This window comes from Lissotriton helveticus, chromosome 8, assembly GCF_964261635.1.
Source record: "Lissotriton helveticus chromosome 8, aLisHel1.1, whole genome shotgun sequence".
Taxonomy (NCBI): Eukaryota; Metazoa; Chordata; class Amphibia; order Caudata; family Salamandridae; genus Lissotriton; species Lissotriton helveticus.
The window spans coordinates 939,492,576-939,512,420 of NC_136069.1; the positions used below are offsets into that span (position 1 = coordinate 939,492,576).

The 19,845-nt window shown below is 44.3% G+C and overlaps 1 protein-coding gene across 3 annotated transcripts in view; it reads right to left on the minus strand.

Annotated features, from left to right (window-relative positions):
• The window catches only part of ADGRG7 (adhesion G protein-coupled receptor G7), a 1,657,602-nt gene that overhangs the window by 587,872 nt on the left and 1,049,885 nt on the right, over window positions 1-19,845 (minus strand). For all 3 annotated transcript variants that reach the window (XM_078657782.1, XM_078657780.1, XM_078657781.1), the window contains exon 8: window positions 10,004-10,120. In XM_078657782.1, the coding sequence (XP_078513908.1) occupies window positions 10,004-10,120 (117 nt within the window). The remainder of the gene's footprint in view (window positions 1-10,003; window positions 10,121-19,845) is intronic.

Sequence of the window (19,845 nt, forward strand, 5' to 3'; positions counted from 1 at the left end):
CCCGAAGGTATTGGAATGCTTTACAACTCCCCCACTTCTTTCCTCTTTAATGATCTTTCGCCTTCCACTGCGTCCTCTATGATGTGTCTACCTACTCCTCTACTACCACCCTCGCGCCTTCTCCTGACTAGACACCCTTACTGTCATTTCCTATGTTTCTCTCCCCGTCCTTTCATCTCCTGTACCCAGCTCTTCTCCTTCCATTCCTATCCCCCTTCCCTTCTCGTGACCTCCACCAGGTATTTTCCCTCTCCCCGCACTCCTCTTTCTTTTCAACTTTTTACTACCTCACTTACCATCCCGCCTTCTTCTCCTCCACTACTCTCGCCCCTGCGTTAGCCCGTCCCCTCGCTACCCATCGACGCTCCCTCCTTCCCCTGCTGTCCCCTTTTCGGAGAGTTCCAATGTTTTCATCTCCCCTTTCATCACCACTACCCTCAGCCCTCCTCTTTATCTCTTCCCTCTTCATCCCCTTCCCTCCATAAGCCTCACTGACCTGCACTCTCCCTCGTCAGCATACATCCCTCCTTTACTCCTCTCTGCTCGGTCTCCTCCACTTCTCCCGGGTCCTGGCTGGACCTCCCTTTCCTCAAACGCTCCACCACTCTCATTCCCAAACTCAGCTGCCCTCTGCCCTGTCTATCAACTGAACTTTCCACTCATTCACCTCGCCCTCTCCCTCAAGCACCTTTTTTCCGATTAGTCCCCCTCTCTTCTACACCTATCTTCTCTCGTCCCTCGCCTGCTTTGCCCGCTCCCTTCTGCCATCATGCCACCTCTCCCCACCCTGTCCACCTTCCTCTCATCTTGACTCCCCCACATTTACTGTATCCACCCCCCTCTTCATCTTGTCTTCTCCTCCTGCCCTCTACGCCACAACCCTGCTTTCCACCCCTCCCATATACACCGCTCACTCCCTCTCTACTTCCCCCTTCGATTCTCCCTCCTTTTTATGTCTCCTCTTTTCTCTCACTGCCTCTCGTATTCAGCCGTCCATACCGCCTTCTTCCTGTACCCACCCCAGTGTTCATTTTCCTCTCTCGTTTCTAGCCCAGGTAGCCCTGCCTTCCTCCCTCTTCCACCCACCCTTCATTTGACCTCTCTCCACCATCTCTCCTTCCTCAAACCCCTCTACTCCTTTTCTTCTTATGTCATGCCTTTACTTTACTTCAGCAAATGGCATTGATCAGTGCCTCAAAATAAGCACTTGAAGCGCAGGTACAGGTTGCAGAGCTGGCTCAACATTCTCGAACTGTGTACAGATACTTGTTTTATGCATTTTCGGGCATGAACTTCCCACCTGACATCAATACAGCACCCTGTACCTGGGTTTTCAGCACCACTGTTTTTTTTTGTCTGGGAAGCTGTATGGCACAGAAGGTAGGCTGCTTTTGTCATCACAGCAGTTCACTACTGCTGTTCATTTTCGATAAAAGTAACACAAGTTAACTTTGTAGGCTTGTTGCATTGTAAGCCTACTTCAAAGCACTGCAAATCATTAACATTGAGAGTGCAGGAGGGAAGAAATAGAAATTGTATGTTGTGTTATAAAGGAGTTGTAGGGTCGTGGTTTATCAGTGCGCATTAGGAAACAGCAATGCCAGAGCTGTGAGGGGGCAGAAGAGGGGTGGAAGATTCGGTCCTGAGTAAAAGGAATTTGGATTGGATTGGATTGGATTGGATTGGATTGGATTGGATGCGGATTTATAGAGCGCATGGTTACCCTAGAGAGTCCCCGCGCTATAGAACCCAGACTACTGATAACCGAAATTGAGATTAGGGGCCCTAAGGCCCCTAATTTAGTAGTTTAAGTTTAATTTTGATAGCTGTTTACAGCACAGCCTCTTTTTATTGATAATGGCTGTACAGCATGAAAAGGAAGAAATAAATTAGCGCCACCATATACTTTTCATAAAGCGCACACGGTGCTCTAGGCACTTTGTCCATAGCATCCTGAAAATAAAAAATGGCGAAGTGCTTAGGAAAGCAACATGATCAGACTGTGGCATTAGGTGGTTAATGACCGATAATAACACCTTTATTTTCTCCGCAAGAGTGAAGCATTACACTTTATTAAATGCTGCTTTATGAAATAAGCATTGGCATATCCAATAGGTCTCGCCTTTGGGACCGTAAGAGTGTTTAGCCATGCAACAGTTGATGTTGTTGCACCAAGGATATTGTGCTGCATAGCTAAATACTGATAAGGTCCCAAAGGCGAGACCTATTGGCTATGCCAATGCTTGTTTAAAAAAGAAGTCCATTCACATTGCATCATTCACATCAACACATGTCCAACTGGTTCAAACTTACTGTTCAAGTATGAAGATGACCGCCTGTTGGATGTGCACTCACATGCCGGCTAAAGGAGTTGCATATGCACAAAGGCCGCTTTCTTTTGCATTGTCATTTGTCAGTTACCTTTCTTTGCTTACACACTGAAACCCAAGACAATTCACACAGAGCCAAGAATTTAAAAGATAGATGAGTAACAACTGGAGATATAATGTATAATGCCTAAACATGTACAACGCATGTTGTCTGATGGGTAAAAATTATTTTTAGCTGCATATGTAAACAAAACTAGGCATTACTTGCATATAAAAAAGAGGTGTTAAGCTCCTATAATGAACCTACTTTGAGGGGAAACACTTTACTGTTAATTCATCCGGGTTTGAATTTATGGCACAAAAGGGCTAAGGAACTTTGCATAGCCTGCAAGGGAAACTGAAAGGTGGGTGAGAGTAAATTAACTCATATTGTAAACATGCCAGAGCAATTTATGTGCTACAATGAAATAGAGTTAAGAAAATATGTATCATGTTTGCAAAAAGAAGGCTTATTTCTGCTTCCCAGCTGAGTAGGATGGCCCCTGTTATCTACCTTTAGTATCCCAACATATATATATCACACTGTACAACTGAGGAACATCAATTTCTAATGCCAAAGGAGGGATGCGGGGAAGATAATTTAGAAATTTTCTCAGCGATAAAAATAAGGAAGCATCTTAATTAATAGAGAGTTGGATAATTACATCTATTATTACTGAAGAAATGATTACCATATTGTTGAAATTAAAAGTCTTTAAATCCAGAATATGAAATAGATCTGATTTATTGAAGATTAGTTTCAAATCAAGATGATAATATAAAAATATATAGGTCCAATTGTAATCCAATTTAAACCCCACCAGTAGCAGATGGACTCCTGCTCAGCCTCAGATGTAACTGACTCTCCATTCAAGCATACACAGTCATAACCCTATGTGACATCATAGATGCATGCTGAGCAAGTTAGAACAAACACTAAAATAAGACAGAGGAAAGAAAAGCAGGATGTAACACATCTCCCCCCTTGAAAGATGGGACAACAACAAAATAGAAAAGTAGATGTTAGAACATACAGCACATACACCGAAAATAAAATAAGTAAATAGAAAAGATTAAAACATCAAATGGTGAAAGTATGAAAGGAAGTATAATCACCCACAATATAACAAAATCCACAAGAATGGAAATGTATGGATTGGATAAATTAAATATATCTGTAACACCATCCACAAGAATGGAAATGGATGGACCTGATAAAATAAATACGAACTTCTCTAAAACATTAGAGCATTTAAATGATTCATATCTATGAACACCCTTCCTCTCTTTAAACATCAAATAACCTGAACACCTCTGAAATATTAGAGCACATATGTGGTACGTGGTTCAACAAATGAGCAAACTGTGGCTCTTTAAGCACCCTTCCTCTCTTTAAACATCAAATAATCTGAACACCTCTAAAATATTAGAGCACAAAAATGGTTCACATCCTAAAATAGAGCAACATGTGGCTCCTTTAAACCTTAAACAAAATGAACACCTCTAAAATATTAGAGCACATACATGGTATGTGGTTCAACAAAGCACAAAACTCCTCAAAACATTGAAATTTCTGAAACACTGCTCATCCTCGGATGCAACCCCTAAACACATAAAACCGAGAAGCAAAGAGCTTCCCACATAAGACTGAGCACTAAAACAGCGCCTTGTATAATTGAACACCTTCTGCAGAATAGAGCACAGCAGAGTTCTTTAAAACTAACTTTAAAAGAATAAGGCACCTCAAAAATGAGCACAAATATGGCCCCGGAAAAGTACACATCCAATAAATCCAACACTAGGACTACTGAAAAGAACACCTCAAAATAATTTGAGCACATTTGTGGTTCACTACAATAAAGAAAATGCATGACTCCATCAAAAGTAAAGATCAATAAAATTGAACACCTCCTAAATGGTGGTTCAGCACAAGAAAGCACCATGTCTCATTATCAATAAGTATAAATTGAACTGAGCAATACACTATAGTAAGTATAACCCCGACTGAGCACCTCAACCAGGTTGAGGAAATAATTGGCTCAGCATTTACAAGCATAATATTGTATCTGTCTTTTCCTTCACGCATAGGTTTGTACCTCGTCGCCAAATGTTGAAATTGAAAGTCTTTAAATCCAGAATATGAAATAGATCTGATTTATTGAAGATTAGTTTCAAATCAAGATGATAATATAAAAATATATAGGTCCAATTCTAATCCAATTTAAACCCCACCAGGAGCAGATGGATCCTGCTCAGCCTCAGATGTAACTGACTCTCCATTCAAGCATACACAATCAGAACCCTATGTGACATCATACATGCATGCTGAGCAAGTTATAACAAACACTAAAATAGGACAGAGGAAAGAAAAGCAGGATGTAACACATATGCAGCATGATTTTGAAGGACAGAGCGGCTTTGGATCTGATTTTCGCAAAGGGGGTGGTGTCTGCATGGTAATCAGCACAGAGTGTTATTCTTTTCTCCATGACAATCCGTGTAACATACAAGATGTTAAAGATGTTATTTTTGACATCTCAAACGTTTCACAGATAGAGCATGAGAATGGTAAGCCAGGATTTTGGGAAAAGATTAGAGACCTGCGAGTGAGTTTGAGAAAGTTGATCTTAGGCCTTGTGGGACTGGTGATTGTGGTATTCTTACTTTTGTTTATATTAATATGCATAGGGCTTATGTGCTTAAATATGGGAAGGAATTGTAGAGGTTCCCAAATGTTACAAATATAAATTAGGCAATAAAGAGAATTTAATAGAAAGTAAATATGAATTTCAGACAGATGCAAAGTGTCTAAATGGAAGTGAGTGATAAGAAGGTAGGCAAGAAAGTTGGCAAACACTACCAAAGGAGGGAAATGTGGGCACCAAGGCTGTAAACGCAAAAACTAAGTAGACTCCATCTTGCTTGTGATGTGTGAACGCATTGCTGCAGGAGTAATACATGTCTGAGCTTTAACAACAAATAATTAAGGGTATTATGCAGAGCTCCGCTCTTGATGGCATGGGATGACTAGGGAGTAAGTGTTGATGCTCTAGTTCTGGCATTTACTCGTATCTCTCAAGGTTGCAGAGGGAAGAACACACTGTTTAACAGGTATTAATGTACCAGGAAGTAGATGTTACACAAATAATTAATGCACATCTATTTGTCATGCCTGAGAACTGAACCACTGAGTACATCTCCTTTGTTTTACGAGGGTATAAATAACTGTATGTAGAGGTTTTTGTGAGAGATTTTGCTGGAGCTCCTGTTGCTCTCATGTCATTCAGTTGAATGAAACCTCTCTCTCAAAGAACGATGCTGCTTATGAATCTTATTTAAGGTTTGAGGGTTTAAATTTGTTTATGCCTCCTGTGCCCGGCAAGCCAAGGCTTGAAAGAAATTCAAAGAAGACAAACTAGTAAATGTAGTTAAGGGTTTGGCGTTTACTTTATCTTCTCTGTCTCTCTAAGGTAAGCCTTGTTGTGCAGCTTTACTGTAGTTGAAATATTTAGAATGTTGCAGAGTCATAGGGTGGAAATGAAAGTCCTCCCCCGTGAACAACCGCCACAAGTAATATGTATAAAATAAGGAGGCAACAAAGTGATTAGTGGTGATTTTAGAGCGAAAATTGGAGTGATCCAGAAATATATAGGGCCTGGTTTAGAGTTTGACCAATGGGTACTCATCACACATGGGATAGACATCCCGTTCGCCTTATTATAATTTCCATAGGATATAATGTATGTGTAATAAGGCGGATGTATATTCCATCATGTTTGTGACAGAGTAACTCATCCGCCAAACTCAAAATCAGGCCCATAATCTGGATTCTCAAGCTGAGGCGAACCCGTGTGAGAACTGCGTGTGCTGAAGGCACCGGCATGAGGCCTGCGACCTGACCAGCGGACCGGTGCCCGGCGAAGCCTGTGAAGAATCAGCTGGAGGCACGCCGGGTGTGACAGCGGCGATGCTGGCGGCTCGTGCACCCTCCGCCCCCGGGTCCTGTTGCAGCGATCTCTGATGCTGTGCAGCTGTCGCGGTGCTCGGTGAGAATCTCTGATACTGCTGTGAACATTGCAGACTGGCTTTTGTATACCGGGGTCCCAGATAAGTGATCGCTGCTGCGTTAGACCGGCTGTGCAAGACCTTCGGTGTGTGGCCCCCTGTATACAGAGGGCTCTGACTGGGGGTGCCTAGGGGAATAGCTTACCCTCCTCACTTCCAAGTGCGTGGAGCTGAGACCGGGATCCCCTTGGAATGGGCCGCTCTGCACGTGAGCCCCGGACTTTGTTGCATCAGTGCAACTTTATCAGCTGGCAGAGGGCGCATTATTTAGACTCGTTCCAGTCAGTGTTGGACGTCAGTACCGTGGTTCCAGGCCCTGGGTATCCTTTCTCCTCCCCGGTGCGGGTATTAACATAAGTTCGGGACCTATGGTGAGGCACAATCTGCTTTGAACCTATTAGTCACTGAGGAGGCAGCTTCAAGACATATACTGGGAGCCCTGTTGGGGCCAAAACAGAAATAAAGCCAGGGCATAGCCCACACTGCGGGTGAGGTAAATAGTGCACGTTTACTGCGCTGCCCGCCACGAAGCTCGTGAACTGTCGTGTGAAAGCCTGGTGAGGATCGCCTCCTGGGATGCGGTTTGGCTCGTTCAAAAATACCACAGTCTCTCAATAGACTATGTGAGCTGGAGCGTTGCCAAAAGTATCCATAAGGCAAAAAAGACGGCCAGAGCGTGCACCACCTTACCTACTAGCCCACTTAAGTACTAAGGAGCAGAGAGGGGCCCGGTGGTATCGGACGGCCTGGGAACAGCAGAGAGGGCGTCTCTCTGGTCATGACAAGACCGCGGGGGGGGGGTTGAGAGCCCAAGCGACTACAGCACCTTTTGACATTGAGGCGCTAGAACCGAGATTCACATACCCAAGCTTGCGATAAGCAATTACCGACTGGACACTTTCGCAGATTAGCTCTAGAGCCTGTGGGGAAACAACATGGCTGGCCGAAGGACTACCAAGGCCGCAACGCAGGCCAGGCTGAGCAAATATGCCTGGAACAATAGAGCGGGCCAAAGAGATAAAGAAGCGGAAGACCAGCCAGAACAACAGCAGGGAAAGAGTTGCCAGACCTTACTCGTCACGATAGAATGACAGCCATTATAACGGTTCGGACGTCATTGAAGACCAGGGCTGACTCTGTGTCTGCCGAAGTTTCCCTAATAAGTGCAGACTTACGCAACATTTTTTACTTTGTTACCCCATTTCCGCATTGTTGATGGTGAATATTTCCTATATGGAATTGTATGAAACGGTCTGCCTGAACTGACTACCCTCTGAGGATTTTTGTATGAATCGGCCTGCCTGAACTGCCTTCCCTCTGAGAATTTATAGACACAGATTGCCTCCTTAGAGTTTGTTCTTCCGCATTTATCCCACACATGTGACTGCTTAGTTTGCCCTATCACCGCATAGTTGGAGATGTCTCAGAGTGACGGTCCAGCGATGTGTCTGGGAACTGACGGCGTGAAATGGCAGATCGAGAATGAAGCCACCATTTTGTTGTTGCTTGTCCTCTCCCTCGGTCCGTTGGACTTCATCCTGCCGACCCTCAGACATTACTCCTCGGCTGGACGGTCTTTTCTCTTTCTCCCTCCCTAGGCCCTGTCTCTCCTGTCACCTATCTCCTCTCCCTCCCCTCCCTCTCTCTACCCCCCTGGATGTCTTTTTTGCTCCGTTCACTCTGTTGAAAAGTAATATACAATCGTTTTTAGCCTAATCGTTGTGAAAATGGAACCCTGAGTGAATTTACTATTTTGCATAGTTACAACTCTAACCACTAGTATATGTAGTAGTTATTTGCACTTAATATCACTATTTTGTGATTCTGACCTTTCCTGTTTGCATCCCTTTCCTGAGTGACTCTACAACGTATACATTTCCTTTTCTGCTATCGTATCTCTTCCTTGTGGGACTCTTCAACTTGCTGACTCCCTCCCTTTGTCCTCCCTGACCCCTGCCTTTCGTGGATCCTGTCTTTTTCAGGATCGATAATTTACCCTGATATTGAATGTGTTATCTTTTTGTAATTAATGCGATTTTCTTTTGCCGTTTGTTCCACCTCTGTTGACCTGCAAGTTCCAACCCGCCTCCTAGCCCCCTGTCCCTTGTTGCCCTTTGACTAAGCACTCCTTCTCCCCTTGTTGGGGAAATATCCAATATTCTTACTCTGTAGTCTCAGTGACCCCTCAGAGAGAGTCCACAGCGTCAAGGGAACCAAGCACAGCTGAGGCATGGTATGCACCCCTTACCAAAGCACTCCCTCTCCCCTTGTTGTGGAAGGATCCAGTAGGTAGGCCTTGGAGTCTCAGAGACCCCTCTGAGAGAGGCCACTGCATCAGAGGAGCCTCATGCTCTCTCTCACCCTCCCCTACTGCTTTCCCTCTTTCATTTTTTGTCTACTTCCTCTGCTCCTATCCCCTCTCCCCTTAATCTTTCCCCTTGCCTGTTACGCCGCCTAGACCCCTATCCCTTGTGCCCTTTAACTAAACACTCCTTCTCCCCTTGTTAGGGAAAGATCCAATTACTTGTACTCTGGAGTCTCAGTGATCCCTCTGAGAGAGTCCATAGCACCAAGGGTGCCACTCACAGTTGAGGTTTGGTATGGCACCCCTTGCCAAAGCACTCCCTCTCCCCTTTTTGGGGAAGGATCCAGTAGGTAGGCCTTGGAGTTTAAGACACCCCTCTGAGAGATTCCACTGCTAAAGGGAGCCCCTCGCAACGGAGTTGGGGGAATGATACCGCTTCCCCTAGGATCACAGCTTACTGGATTTTGGACGCAGCTATTATTCGTCTACCGGTTTGTGCCCCCGTCACCCTACCCCTCTTCATTCATGCTGTGTCTCTCACCCTCCCTCTTCTCTTTCCCTCCTTTATTCGCAGTCTACTTTCCCTGCTCCTACCCCCTCTCAAATTAATGTCTCCCCTTGCCTGCTATTTCCCTTACGCACATTGTCCTTATTGCTTGTCTCGTCCTAACATGTAACTATGATAGCTATACTCTAATAACTGTGTAATCTTTGTAACGATGTAACCTGTAACTATGGTCTGATACTCATGTAAAGCGCTCTGATACCTCCGGGTCTAGCCAGCGCTATATAAAACCTTTCAAATAAATACATAAACAAATAAATGCTGTTGGTGATCCTGGGAGAATTATTGGTAGATCCTAAGCTGAATAATATGTGATCCTAACATTGAACAGGGGGCATTTTAAACTGACTTGGAGATGGCACTGAGCTGAAACAAAGGAAACCATAATCTAACACTGGTTATCTCGAATATAAGTGACTTTGAGGTGCTCTAGGATTAAATCAATTTAACTGAGGAAAATAAACAGATTTAGGGATAGTGAATGAATTAACTAAGATATTATTAATAATAGTAATAATACTGATACAAGAATAATGATAGCAATAATAATAATATATGTATAGGAAGCATAGTAATACTAATCATAAACTAATAGTAGTTATTATTGTGATCACTAGGTTCACTTAAGGGAGTCTTTCAGCATTTTGATAAGTTTCAATGTATTGTCTGTAAAATAATTTCATAGAAACATAGACTTACTTGTACTTCCTGTCGCATTAACAAAAAGTTGAATTTCAGCATTGGGGTTGACAGTGAACTTCGTCACGTTGTTATCCACATTAATGCTGCTGTTCACAAACGTTGTTTTATTATATTCTAAACAAAAAAGAATGATAATTATTTTTTCAAAAAGGGTATGTAAATAATTTTCTGATAGCAACGAATAAAATAATCCATAACTTTTTTGGTTATAAACCAACAACTACAAAAGGTAAGGTGATCTAATGTCAGCGTCTTCTTGAATCGCCCAGAAAGGATGTGGCATAATTGCCAGAACTTCTGACTTTGGAACTGGGGAACCAGGTTAGAGTTTCAGTGCCGGCTCAACGTCCTGGGATTCAGGGCCAATCACTCAGGGCCTGAGTCACAAAGGGCCTCTGCACTTGTGGCTGGGGCCCTGCAGCCTTGGAGGAGTCTGCACACTCAAGGCGGAATCTCGGCAATGAGAGTACTCATTGCAGACATTGCGCCCAGAGTGAGGAGACAGCCTCACGACTACATGGCCTCCACCACGAGTGTGGATGCCTTTTGTGAATCAGGCCCTCAATCTCCCCATGTCTACACAAATGTATGTGTCCTTGTGCAATGTAAATGGTGCTCTTGTAAAGCGCTCCAATACCTTCAAGTCGAGATTGTGCTATATAAAACGTTTTTTTAAATAACAAATTCCATTTCTTTTTTTCATTTTTTTTATTGCCTATCCATATCATAGTTAAACCAGTTACAATTCATATGGGCATATAGATATCCACAACAAAGAAATATACCATAAATCACAGTTTTATCATATTCATAAAGACAACAAAGAAGATAGTCTGCATAGTAAGGAAATAGATCAACAGTAAAAAACAGCTGCATACACATTTAATTAATCTTTCAAGTGGTCTGTCATCGGACCCCAGGCCCAGTTTCCATAAACGGGGCCCTTTAAAAGAATATAGACTATACTCAAGATTAAAAATGGCATAAAATCTAGCTCTCCACATCTTGAAAGTTGGGGGTTCCTTCTGTAGCCAGGAAGAACCTATGCAGAGTCGAGGAACCGCAGAAGCCGTTTGTCAGATACCTAAATTGCTGTGTGGCCCTTCTAGTCATCTCCCCTTCCCCCAGGCCAGTAACATCATTATAGGTGTGATATTCATTTCTATACCAGCCACCTCCGTTAAAAAAAAACGACATTTCCCCCAGCAGTTGCCTTAATTAAACACAGGTAAAAAGCAAATGTAGAATGTCTGTCTGTTCAGCCACGCAGCAGAAACATTTACCAGTATTCACTCCCCCCCCCCAAATTTAGGCACTTTAGCGGGAGTATAATTAATATTAAAAACAGTTTTAAAGTGCTCTGCTTGTAAATTAGAAGAGATCAAAAAATTTTCTCTGCCATCTAAGTAGATTCCTCCAGAATATCCCCATTTTGACCCAGTGGATTATTCAATTTAAGATCTTGAGCATCCAAATCATCCTGTTGGGTATCCACCAGACAATTATGTGAGCTACAGAATCTATTCCTCCATCTGATTGCCTCAACAAGAGAGTTTTTCGTAACTACCACCTGTTTTCATTTTCTCTCTAGGAAATCTTGGATATCTAAAAACTTAGATAAAGCAACTGGCTTTTTATTTGGGCAAATATCCTGATATAAATCAAGTACAACTAAGACTCAGATTATTCGTACATATCAGCTTGTACTGGTGACCCTAGGGTCACAGATGAAGTTACTTACCTTGATATTAAAACTAGAACATGCCTGAATTAAGTGGTAGAGGCTAACTGCAGTTCCATTCTAGCTGGGATTAAAAAGAAGTGCTAGATAGGATTGAATGTCTTCATCTTTCACTGGTTGGAAGGTGCAATGTGCTTAAAATGAACATACTACCGAAGGTGCTTTATTATTATAGATCAATACCATTAGAAATTCCATTTTTTATACATTTCAGAATCAAGTCTTCATCAGAGGAAGCCACTTGAACATTCCTATTCTCAATAGGACCTGTGTGAAACATTTTCCGGTGTCCTTGAGCAGTCAAAAGTTACTGGGCTCCAGTTTGATAACTGGAATAGTTATTTTCACTGGCACTTTGGGGGTCACTGTACTATTGGACCACAAATTGAATTACCAAGAACTTCCCTTTAACATTTGACTCTCAATTGTAATGCAACAGTGCAGTCCTAGATTTACTCAATGAGGTGGTGTGGGCTAGATACCCAGAAAAAAGTAAAACACAATACTGTCACACAGTAAGTCTTCAGTCATTGAGGAAAAATACTTTATTACACATACAACTAAATACTACAAATAAAATGAAGATCTGCAAAATATCGAATTCTTAAGCCCCTTGCTAGCCAGGGACGTAGAGGGTAAATCTTATTATAGCCCCGACACTCTGAATGTTAGATTTTCAGACCTGGTACCCAAAACCACAAGCTCCGTTTTTCACTTGATACACTTCAGTGGTCACCTATTCACGTTGCTACTGTGTACACGGAATGTATCAGTGAATTTCAATTGGTTGGGGGATCACTCACTACCTCAAATAGTGGAAAGGTTTTGCAGGGTTGTTATGCCAGTGTCCAAAAAACCACAATGGTCTATACTGATGCACACCTCCAAAAATGGCCAATGACTTGGCGATGCTCATGGGAGAAAAAGGGGAGTGAGAGGGCTGACGTCCAACATTTGGTGCCTCGAAACAAGCACAGATTAAGGAAGTCAATGATATTGATTCAAATGCCCATACACTGGAAATTCAGCCCTTTGGGTGATTTAAAACAAAATATTAGCTCAGAAATCGCTTTTGCATTTGGAGTTTTTCTCAAACTAAAGGTACTCACAGATTTAGGGGCCTGGATTCCAGTGGTTGGAGCACAGTTGAAGATTACAGACCAGGGTTCCAAACGCTCGCACTTCCAGCAAATTTTCCTGCAGCAGCAGAGGGGGCCACGGAAAGAGGAGAACCACGCTCCCCACAAGCCAGCGGGGCGAAGAGATGCCCTTTTGACACGCCCTGCCCAGGTGGAGGTTAAATACCTCTTGCGTTTGCCGTTCCGCGGGAAACGCTCGCACTTCCAGCAAACTTACCGGCAGCAGCAGAGGGGGCCATGGAAAGAGGAGAACCACGCTCCCCACAAGCCAGCGGGGCAAAGAGACACCCTTTTGACTCGCCCTGACTAGTACTTAATCGATCACATATTCCCGCCTCGCGGGATGAGCCGGGCGAAGTCCGGGCCAAGGGCGGGCCCGTTTTAGCCCGTTCGAGCCCGGCAGAGGACGGGACGGGCCATCCCTCTAACATCCGTGGAACTAAGGTCAGTGCATCTAAAACCTATACTGTATTGTATGTCAGCGGATCGATAATTTGTGTGGCGACTCCTGGGACTTCTGAGACAGCTTTCTAGTCGCTACTTACCTTCTGTTATTGCTACCAATAATGATGGGAAGGGGGGGAGTCTAATATGGGCTGTTCTATCGTGGGAATCTTAGACCGCTTTAACACTAGGGCTTCATCTGTACTTTCGCGTGAAATTGAATTGACAGAGAAAAGACTGTCATTGGACCCAGTCTTTACTAAACGCTCATCCTTGGGACCAATACTGCACTCAATCTCCCCAAATCAACAACATGTGGTTAGTGCTGGCGACACCGAGGTGGGAAGCTCACATTCCCGGGGCAACCAAGTTCTGGAACTTTCACAAGATAGTAGGATCAATGCACCAGCTAGTACAAGTGCACTTGATCCCTACGCTGAAGATTTAGGTCCTCTAAATAGGAGACCACAAACAAGATCTCTACAGTGCTCCAAAGCAGAGAGCGCAAATGTGGCAACAGACTTGGTCATGAAAAGGAAGGGCGGAGGAGCCCCTTTAACAAGTAGAAAAGCAAAACTTAAAAAAGGGAATGACAAAAGTGAAGAATTGAGTTCAAGAGCCCCACATATCTCAGCAACAACCCCACAGTCTACTCTAACGGCCACCGCTTCAATGAACTTTAGAGACGTTGATCCGGCAGATTTGGGACCTGCATTCTGGGGGAATTGGAGCTCATCTTCACAAGGACCTGTCTCCCATATACGATAGACTCGCGCAGATTGAAAAGAGACTATTGCACTTAGAATCACGGTCTGGCCCATCCCAGCTACAGGCAGACTTACAAGTTTCAGTAGGGGCTGGCCACCTAGATGGGGGAATGCAACCAGGGAATGGAGAAGCAACTGTTAGTAACCAGTTAAATAGTAATTTTATACCTGACGTCCTGCCGCTGGTGGTAAACTCCACTCCGCCCACTAATTGTGTCCCCTTACCACCAAGGGAAAGGACCAAAGATAACAACAATGTACATTCCAGCAGTGGGGCTTCGGGGAGGAAAACGGGGCACTTGGATGAGCAACTTAAAGTCCATAGAAATATTGCTGAGGAGAAGCACGCACAATCATTACCCCGTGTCGATCTCCTCCCAGCCTCACTACCATATGTGGTGGTGCTTGTAGAGGTACCAGCATTAGATATTGGGAAAAATGAGGCATACACTGAGCTTAAGAACAAATGTATACAGTGGCTTAATTGCAATAGGCCTCTTCCACCACAGGTCACTGGGGAAATACTGTTTGCGAGGCGGGTTGATTGGGTTGGGGATAGGCCAAAAACCATTGCTTGTAACTGTGTAATTATCAACTTCAAGAACACCTCTGTAGTGGATCACATATGCAAGGGGGCCTCAGTGGGGTGCAAAATGCAAATCTTACCCCTACACTTGTCCTATTTTTACCCTGCTCCCCACCTGGGTCCGAAGCAATTTAGAGGGGGGCAGTCAAGGGGGTTCCTGAACCCACCACCATATAGAAATCAAGTAGGGGTGAATAACTGGGAGGGCCCACAAATAACTACCCCTTGCTCTCTTTTTTTCTCCAGAATAACAGGTTTAGTACCCAAGACCTAGTGGATTGACAACCAGAGGTAAATCATGCCCACCCCCAGGAGTTAGAGAACTATGCTCGCAATTAGCTAGTATGCTGTATACTGTTGATGTTGATTTTATTAGAGACCCTAGTATTGTCCAACAAGAAGCTGTGGAAGGCAAGGGGCCGAAAGTGTCAATTGTGGGTCAGAGTAGAGAGAGGGTCTGCCAGGTTGTAGATTCTGACGCACTTTCCCTTGTGACGCAGGAGGGTGCTTCGGGGTCGGCCACCGAGCCACGTTCGGGTGAAGCAGCAGAACAAATCCAAGTGACTAGGAGGATGCTGTGTCCTAGTGGTGCAGCACTTGGTGGTTATGTCCCTACAGAAGTTCTAGGTCCAAATAGTTCTGGGGCTAAGGACGGTAAGATTAAAGTCCTGTCCTGGAATCTGGCCGGACTGAGAAGCAAATTATCTACTCCTGAGTGGGGCCAATTCATTGAAAAGCATGACATTTGTTTCATGCAGGAGACATGGGCCCTGGAAGAGACCGTATGGGATTGTTTTGCCATCTTTAACATCTTGGCAACTTCCAGGGGTAGGGGGAGACCCTCGGGAGGCTTGGCGAAATGGGTTGGCACGCACTTGGGTGCGAAGGCAGCCCATGTCCCAACCAACTCACTCGACGTCCAATGTGTTCTCCTGACACTGCCTGACTCTACCCAGGTTGCCCTTCTTAATGTTTACTCAAGGCCTTCGCAGGGCGGCCTGGAATCTGGCACTATCGATATATTAGGGCGGTTTATCGCTTCCCTTGACCCAGAAATAGCCCTATTAGTCGGAGGCGACTTCAATTGCCAGTACAAACCTCTTGCTGGCTCAGATATGGCTGACTTAGTGGATGAGGACCAATACTGGCACATCCCTGAACCGCGGATAGCCCCTGTTAAAGCCTGGACACCACTGGTCCTCCAAATTAAATCACTATCCCTTACAGCGTCTCTGTGGGCGTGTAATGGGAGGGTGGATCCAGATAGACCGGGCTCATCTACTTTTAACAGATTAGGGCAAAATTCCAACATTGATTATGTACTAGTTGAAGCCAGACACTGGAATAGGGTTTTTGATTTCAGGGTTCACCAACGGAGCGATAGCCACCATAACGCTCTTGTGCTGACTCTGAAATCTGGGAGTTTTGGTCTGTCCTGCCCAGCCTTTGAGCCTAACTCTGCACAACCACCCTTTCTCCTTTCTAATAATCGGCGACGAATTAAGTGGTCGAAAATTCAGGATTCGCCATCTAAACTTGCAGGGATATATCAGCTCGCACTACCACAGCGGTTAGAAATGGGTGAGGTAGGAGAAAAGGACTCTGATCCAGAGGCCCGGACCAGGGCTGTAGAAATCCATAAACAACTGATTGTAAATCTATCAGATGTTTTCTTCCCTTGTGGAAGTGTGAAGGTTACCACACACCAAAACCACCCTTGGTATGACGCATCCTATCGGAAAGCGAAAAAGGACCTCTTAGCCGCTATAAAAAATGAGGACAGGGCTAGTATCAAGCAGTGCCGGCATAGGTACAAGCAGGTTGTTAACAGTGAGAAGAAGAATTGGGAGGAGAATAAGTGGGAAGAATTAAGATCAGCTCTCTTGACCAAAGATTCTAAATCATTTTGGTCTGTTGTCAATTCTGGGGGTAGACCACCAACCCTAGCGAATATAGCACCGGCAGCATGGGAAGCTCATGTTGGGGCTTTATATACCAACACCGACGAAGAGTCACTATCGCTTGCCACCCCCGGACCCTCCTACGAGCATAGTTTAGAGGCAGTGTTGGTTCCTGTGACGGGGGACATAGAAGAGGTTCGCCAGCTCTCTACTCTAGGACCCCTACATGAGTATCCATCGGTGGGGCACCTGAGTATCGAACAGGGCGAGGGCACAGTGGTTCCCTTTGGTGAGCACCGTATGGGTGGGGCTGAAGATATCTCACTTGTGGAGGTTGAGACAGCAATAACCAAACTTCTACCCAACAAGGCCCCTGACTTGGACAAGCTTCCCGGTGACCTATTTCGAGCACAACCTAAAATTTGGGCACCATACTTGGTTGTCCTATTTAATGCAATACTCAAGGGGAGTCTCCCGCCAGACACCTGGCTAGGAGCAGAAATTGCCCCAATTCACAAAAAAGGCTGTCCATTAACCCCGTCCAATTATAGGCCCATCAGCCTGATAGACACCACACAAAAGCTGATGGGCAGAATTATTTTAGACAGAATCCAGGGGTGGATAGAGGAAAATGGGACCCTGTCTATATTCCAAGCCGGGTTCCGGGCGGGCATTTCCACAATAGATCACATTTTTAGGCTGCAGGTACTAATCTGGAAAATGGTATGTGTGGAGGGTGGCAGGCTCTACCTCATATTCGTGGACCTGCAGGCCGCATTTGATCTAGTCCCGAGAAAAAAATTGTGGGCTGTATTGCTGGGTATGGGTCTTCCTGCCCAACTGTTGGATATCCTGATTAGACTCCATACGAACAACTATGCTCAAGTTAGGTGTGGACGACATGGGGAATTGTCGGATCACTTCCCTGTGAAAAAAGGGGTATGCCAGGGGTGTGTCCTGGCCCCAACTTTTTTCTGTCTTTATCTGAACGGGCTAGTTGACCATCTGCTGCATGTAAAAGAAAATGATGCCCCAGGGCTGGCGACCGGGCGCGTCCCCGCTTTGATGTTTGCAGATGACACTCGGCTGTTATTCCAAACATCAACGGGGATCCAGCGTACCTTGGATGGCTTCGCAGTTTTTTGTAAACTGCGTGGGTTAGAGATTAATTTGGATAAGACCAAGTTTATGATTTTTAATCCCCCGAGGAAAACTCGCCCGAACCCTCTGTTAAACGGTATACGCCTAGAAAGAGTCAAGACCTTCGATTACTTGGGCATTACCTTAACGGAAATGTTTTACTGCACCGGTCGTAGAAATCTACAAACTTCAGGCCAGAGCGGCCTCTACGTATGGTGCAGAACTTTGGGGCCATAAATGATTAATTAATCTTGCGAGGGTAGAACATGGTTTTATGAGGAACCTATTGGGTTTACCAGCTAGTACACCATCAACTCCGCTGCGTATGGACTTGGGGTTAGAGCCCATAGAGGAGGTAGCAGCCGCTCGGCCATTGATGTATTGGAAGAGGCTCTGGTCCGTACCTGAACTAATATCCTACAACGAGGAGTTCATTGAGGTATGGGCTGTTTTAAAAAATAGGAATATTCCATGGCTTGCGCATGAGAGGGCACTTTGTGGACAAATTGGTTTACCAGAGTTGTGGGAGAATCCTGCAGATAGCTGCCCAAGGATAACGAAAGCTGAGCTGTTGAGCTATGTCAGAAATTATAACCTATTATCTCTTCAGAGGTGCTCAACTTTGGGTAGATTGACGGTGGAGTTCCTTCATGTGAAAGTTGAACCAAGCATGGATAATTTTTTGGACCTAATCTATCCTGCTCTTGCAAGGAAACTTTACATACAGCTTAGGATTGGCAGCCTCCCACTTAGGGTATTCTCTGGTAAATGAGCCAATATTGAGAACATTGTTTGCCCAGCTTGTAACTATAAACAAGAAGATATTTTCCATGTTCTGTTTTTTTGCCCTGCCTACCGGGCGATAAGGAAACGCTGGCTGATTCCACTTTGTAGGAACTTAGATTTCACCCAGTGTGCCCATGCTTGCAGGGTTCTTCGATACACACCCCCCTATTGTCTTTGCTGTATCACGATTCTTGTTGAGTATGTGGCGTAGACGGAGAAGTTTCCTATAACCTTTTATACACGTATTCTACTGTACCGTTTGATAACTATTTGGTTTAATCTCATTTTATCTTCAAGTTTTTACTGTATATGTAATTTATTGTTTTAACTTCCAGTGATATGTCCTGATTTTATGTACACTTTTATGTCTAGTGACCGAAATAAAGTTATCTAAATGAAACGATATTTCTACAACCACACAAGGGATTGTGATGTGATTTGTGGCTGAGGAATCGGCACAGTCTCATCGACACCACTCTCTGATTTCTACAGGCAGGTAGATGAAGCAAAGAGTGGCCTTGAGATCACATAGAGGCAACTAGGAGCACATATTTCCATGCTGCACTGGCAATGTCAGACACAAAGGAGTGCTCCCAAAGACAGTGCAAGCAGCACATCTTCCTGTGACTGCGGTCTAGGAGGAAGATATCGCAACAGCACTTTTCCCTGCCTGCTGTGTAGGTGGAAGAAACAAGAATCCTGTTGGTTACTGTTGTTTCTTAGTTCTGCACAGCAGCTGGGTGTCTCTCATGATCTGGGACAATGCAGACCTCACAACGACTTCCAAAGACTTCAAAAGACGTCCAAAGGTTGGACAGTTGGGCTCCTGAACTCCTATCAGGCAAGCTGTTCTCTGTAGGGTGCAGTCCAGAAACTCCTATCACATCAGGCATAGTGTTTTTCCTTGCAGAACTACCCCAAATAGCCAAAAAAGGCTTAGCACAGGGGAAAAAAGGCCTAGCAACAAAGAGGTTAAGCTCCATGGTGGAACTGCAGGCGGATTATGGCCACATAGGAAGCTAATAAATGGTCTTGGGGACATATTTTCAAAGCATTTATTAATTTTTTTAAGACCACTTATTGATGCCAAGGCACTCACTTTAAGAGAATTGATATGATCTTTCCCCATTAGTCTTTTAACAAACCACACCCCTAAATACTAATATTTATTCACTGTTTCTACTTTATTGGGCACCAAGTACCATTCACATTTTACAGATTTTTTTACCGGATCCCAACACCTTGATCTTGTCAACTAACCTTTTCGTCTTACAATATTCCAAGAATTAATGTAATTTATTTTGTAGGCCTATTTCAGTAATATCTATAATGGCC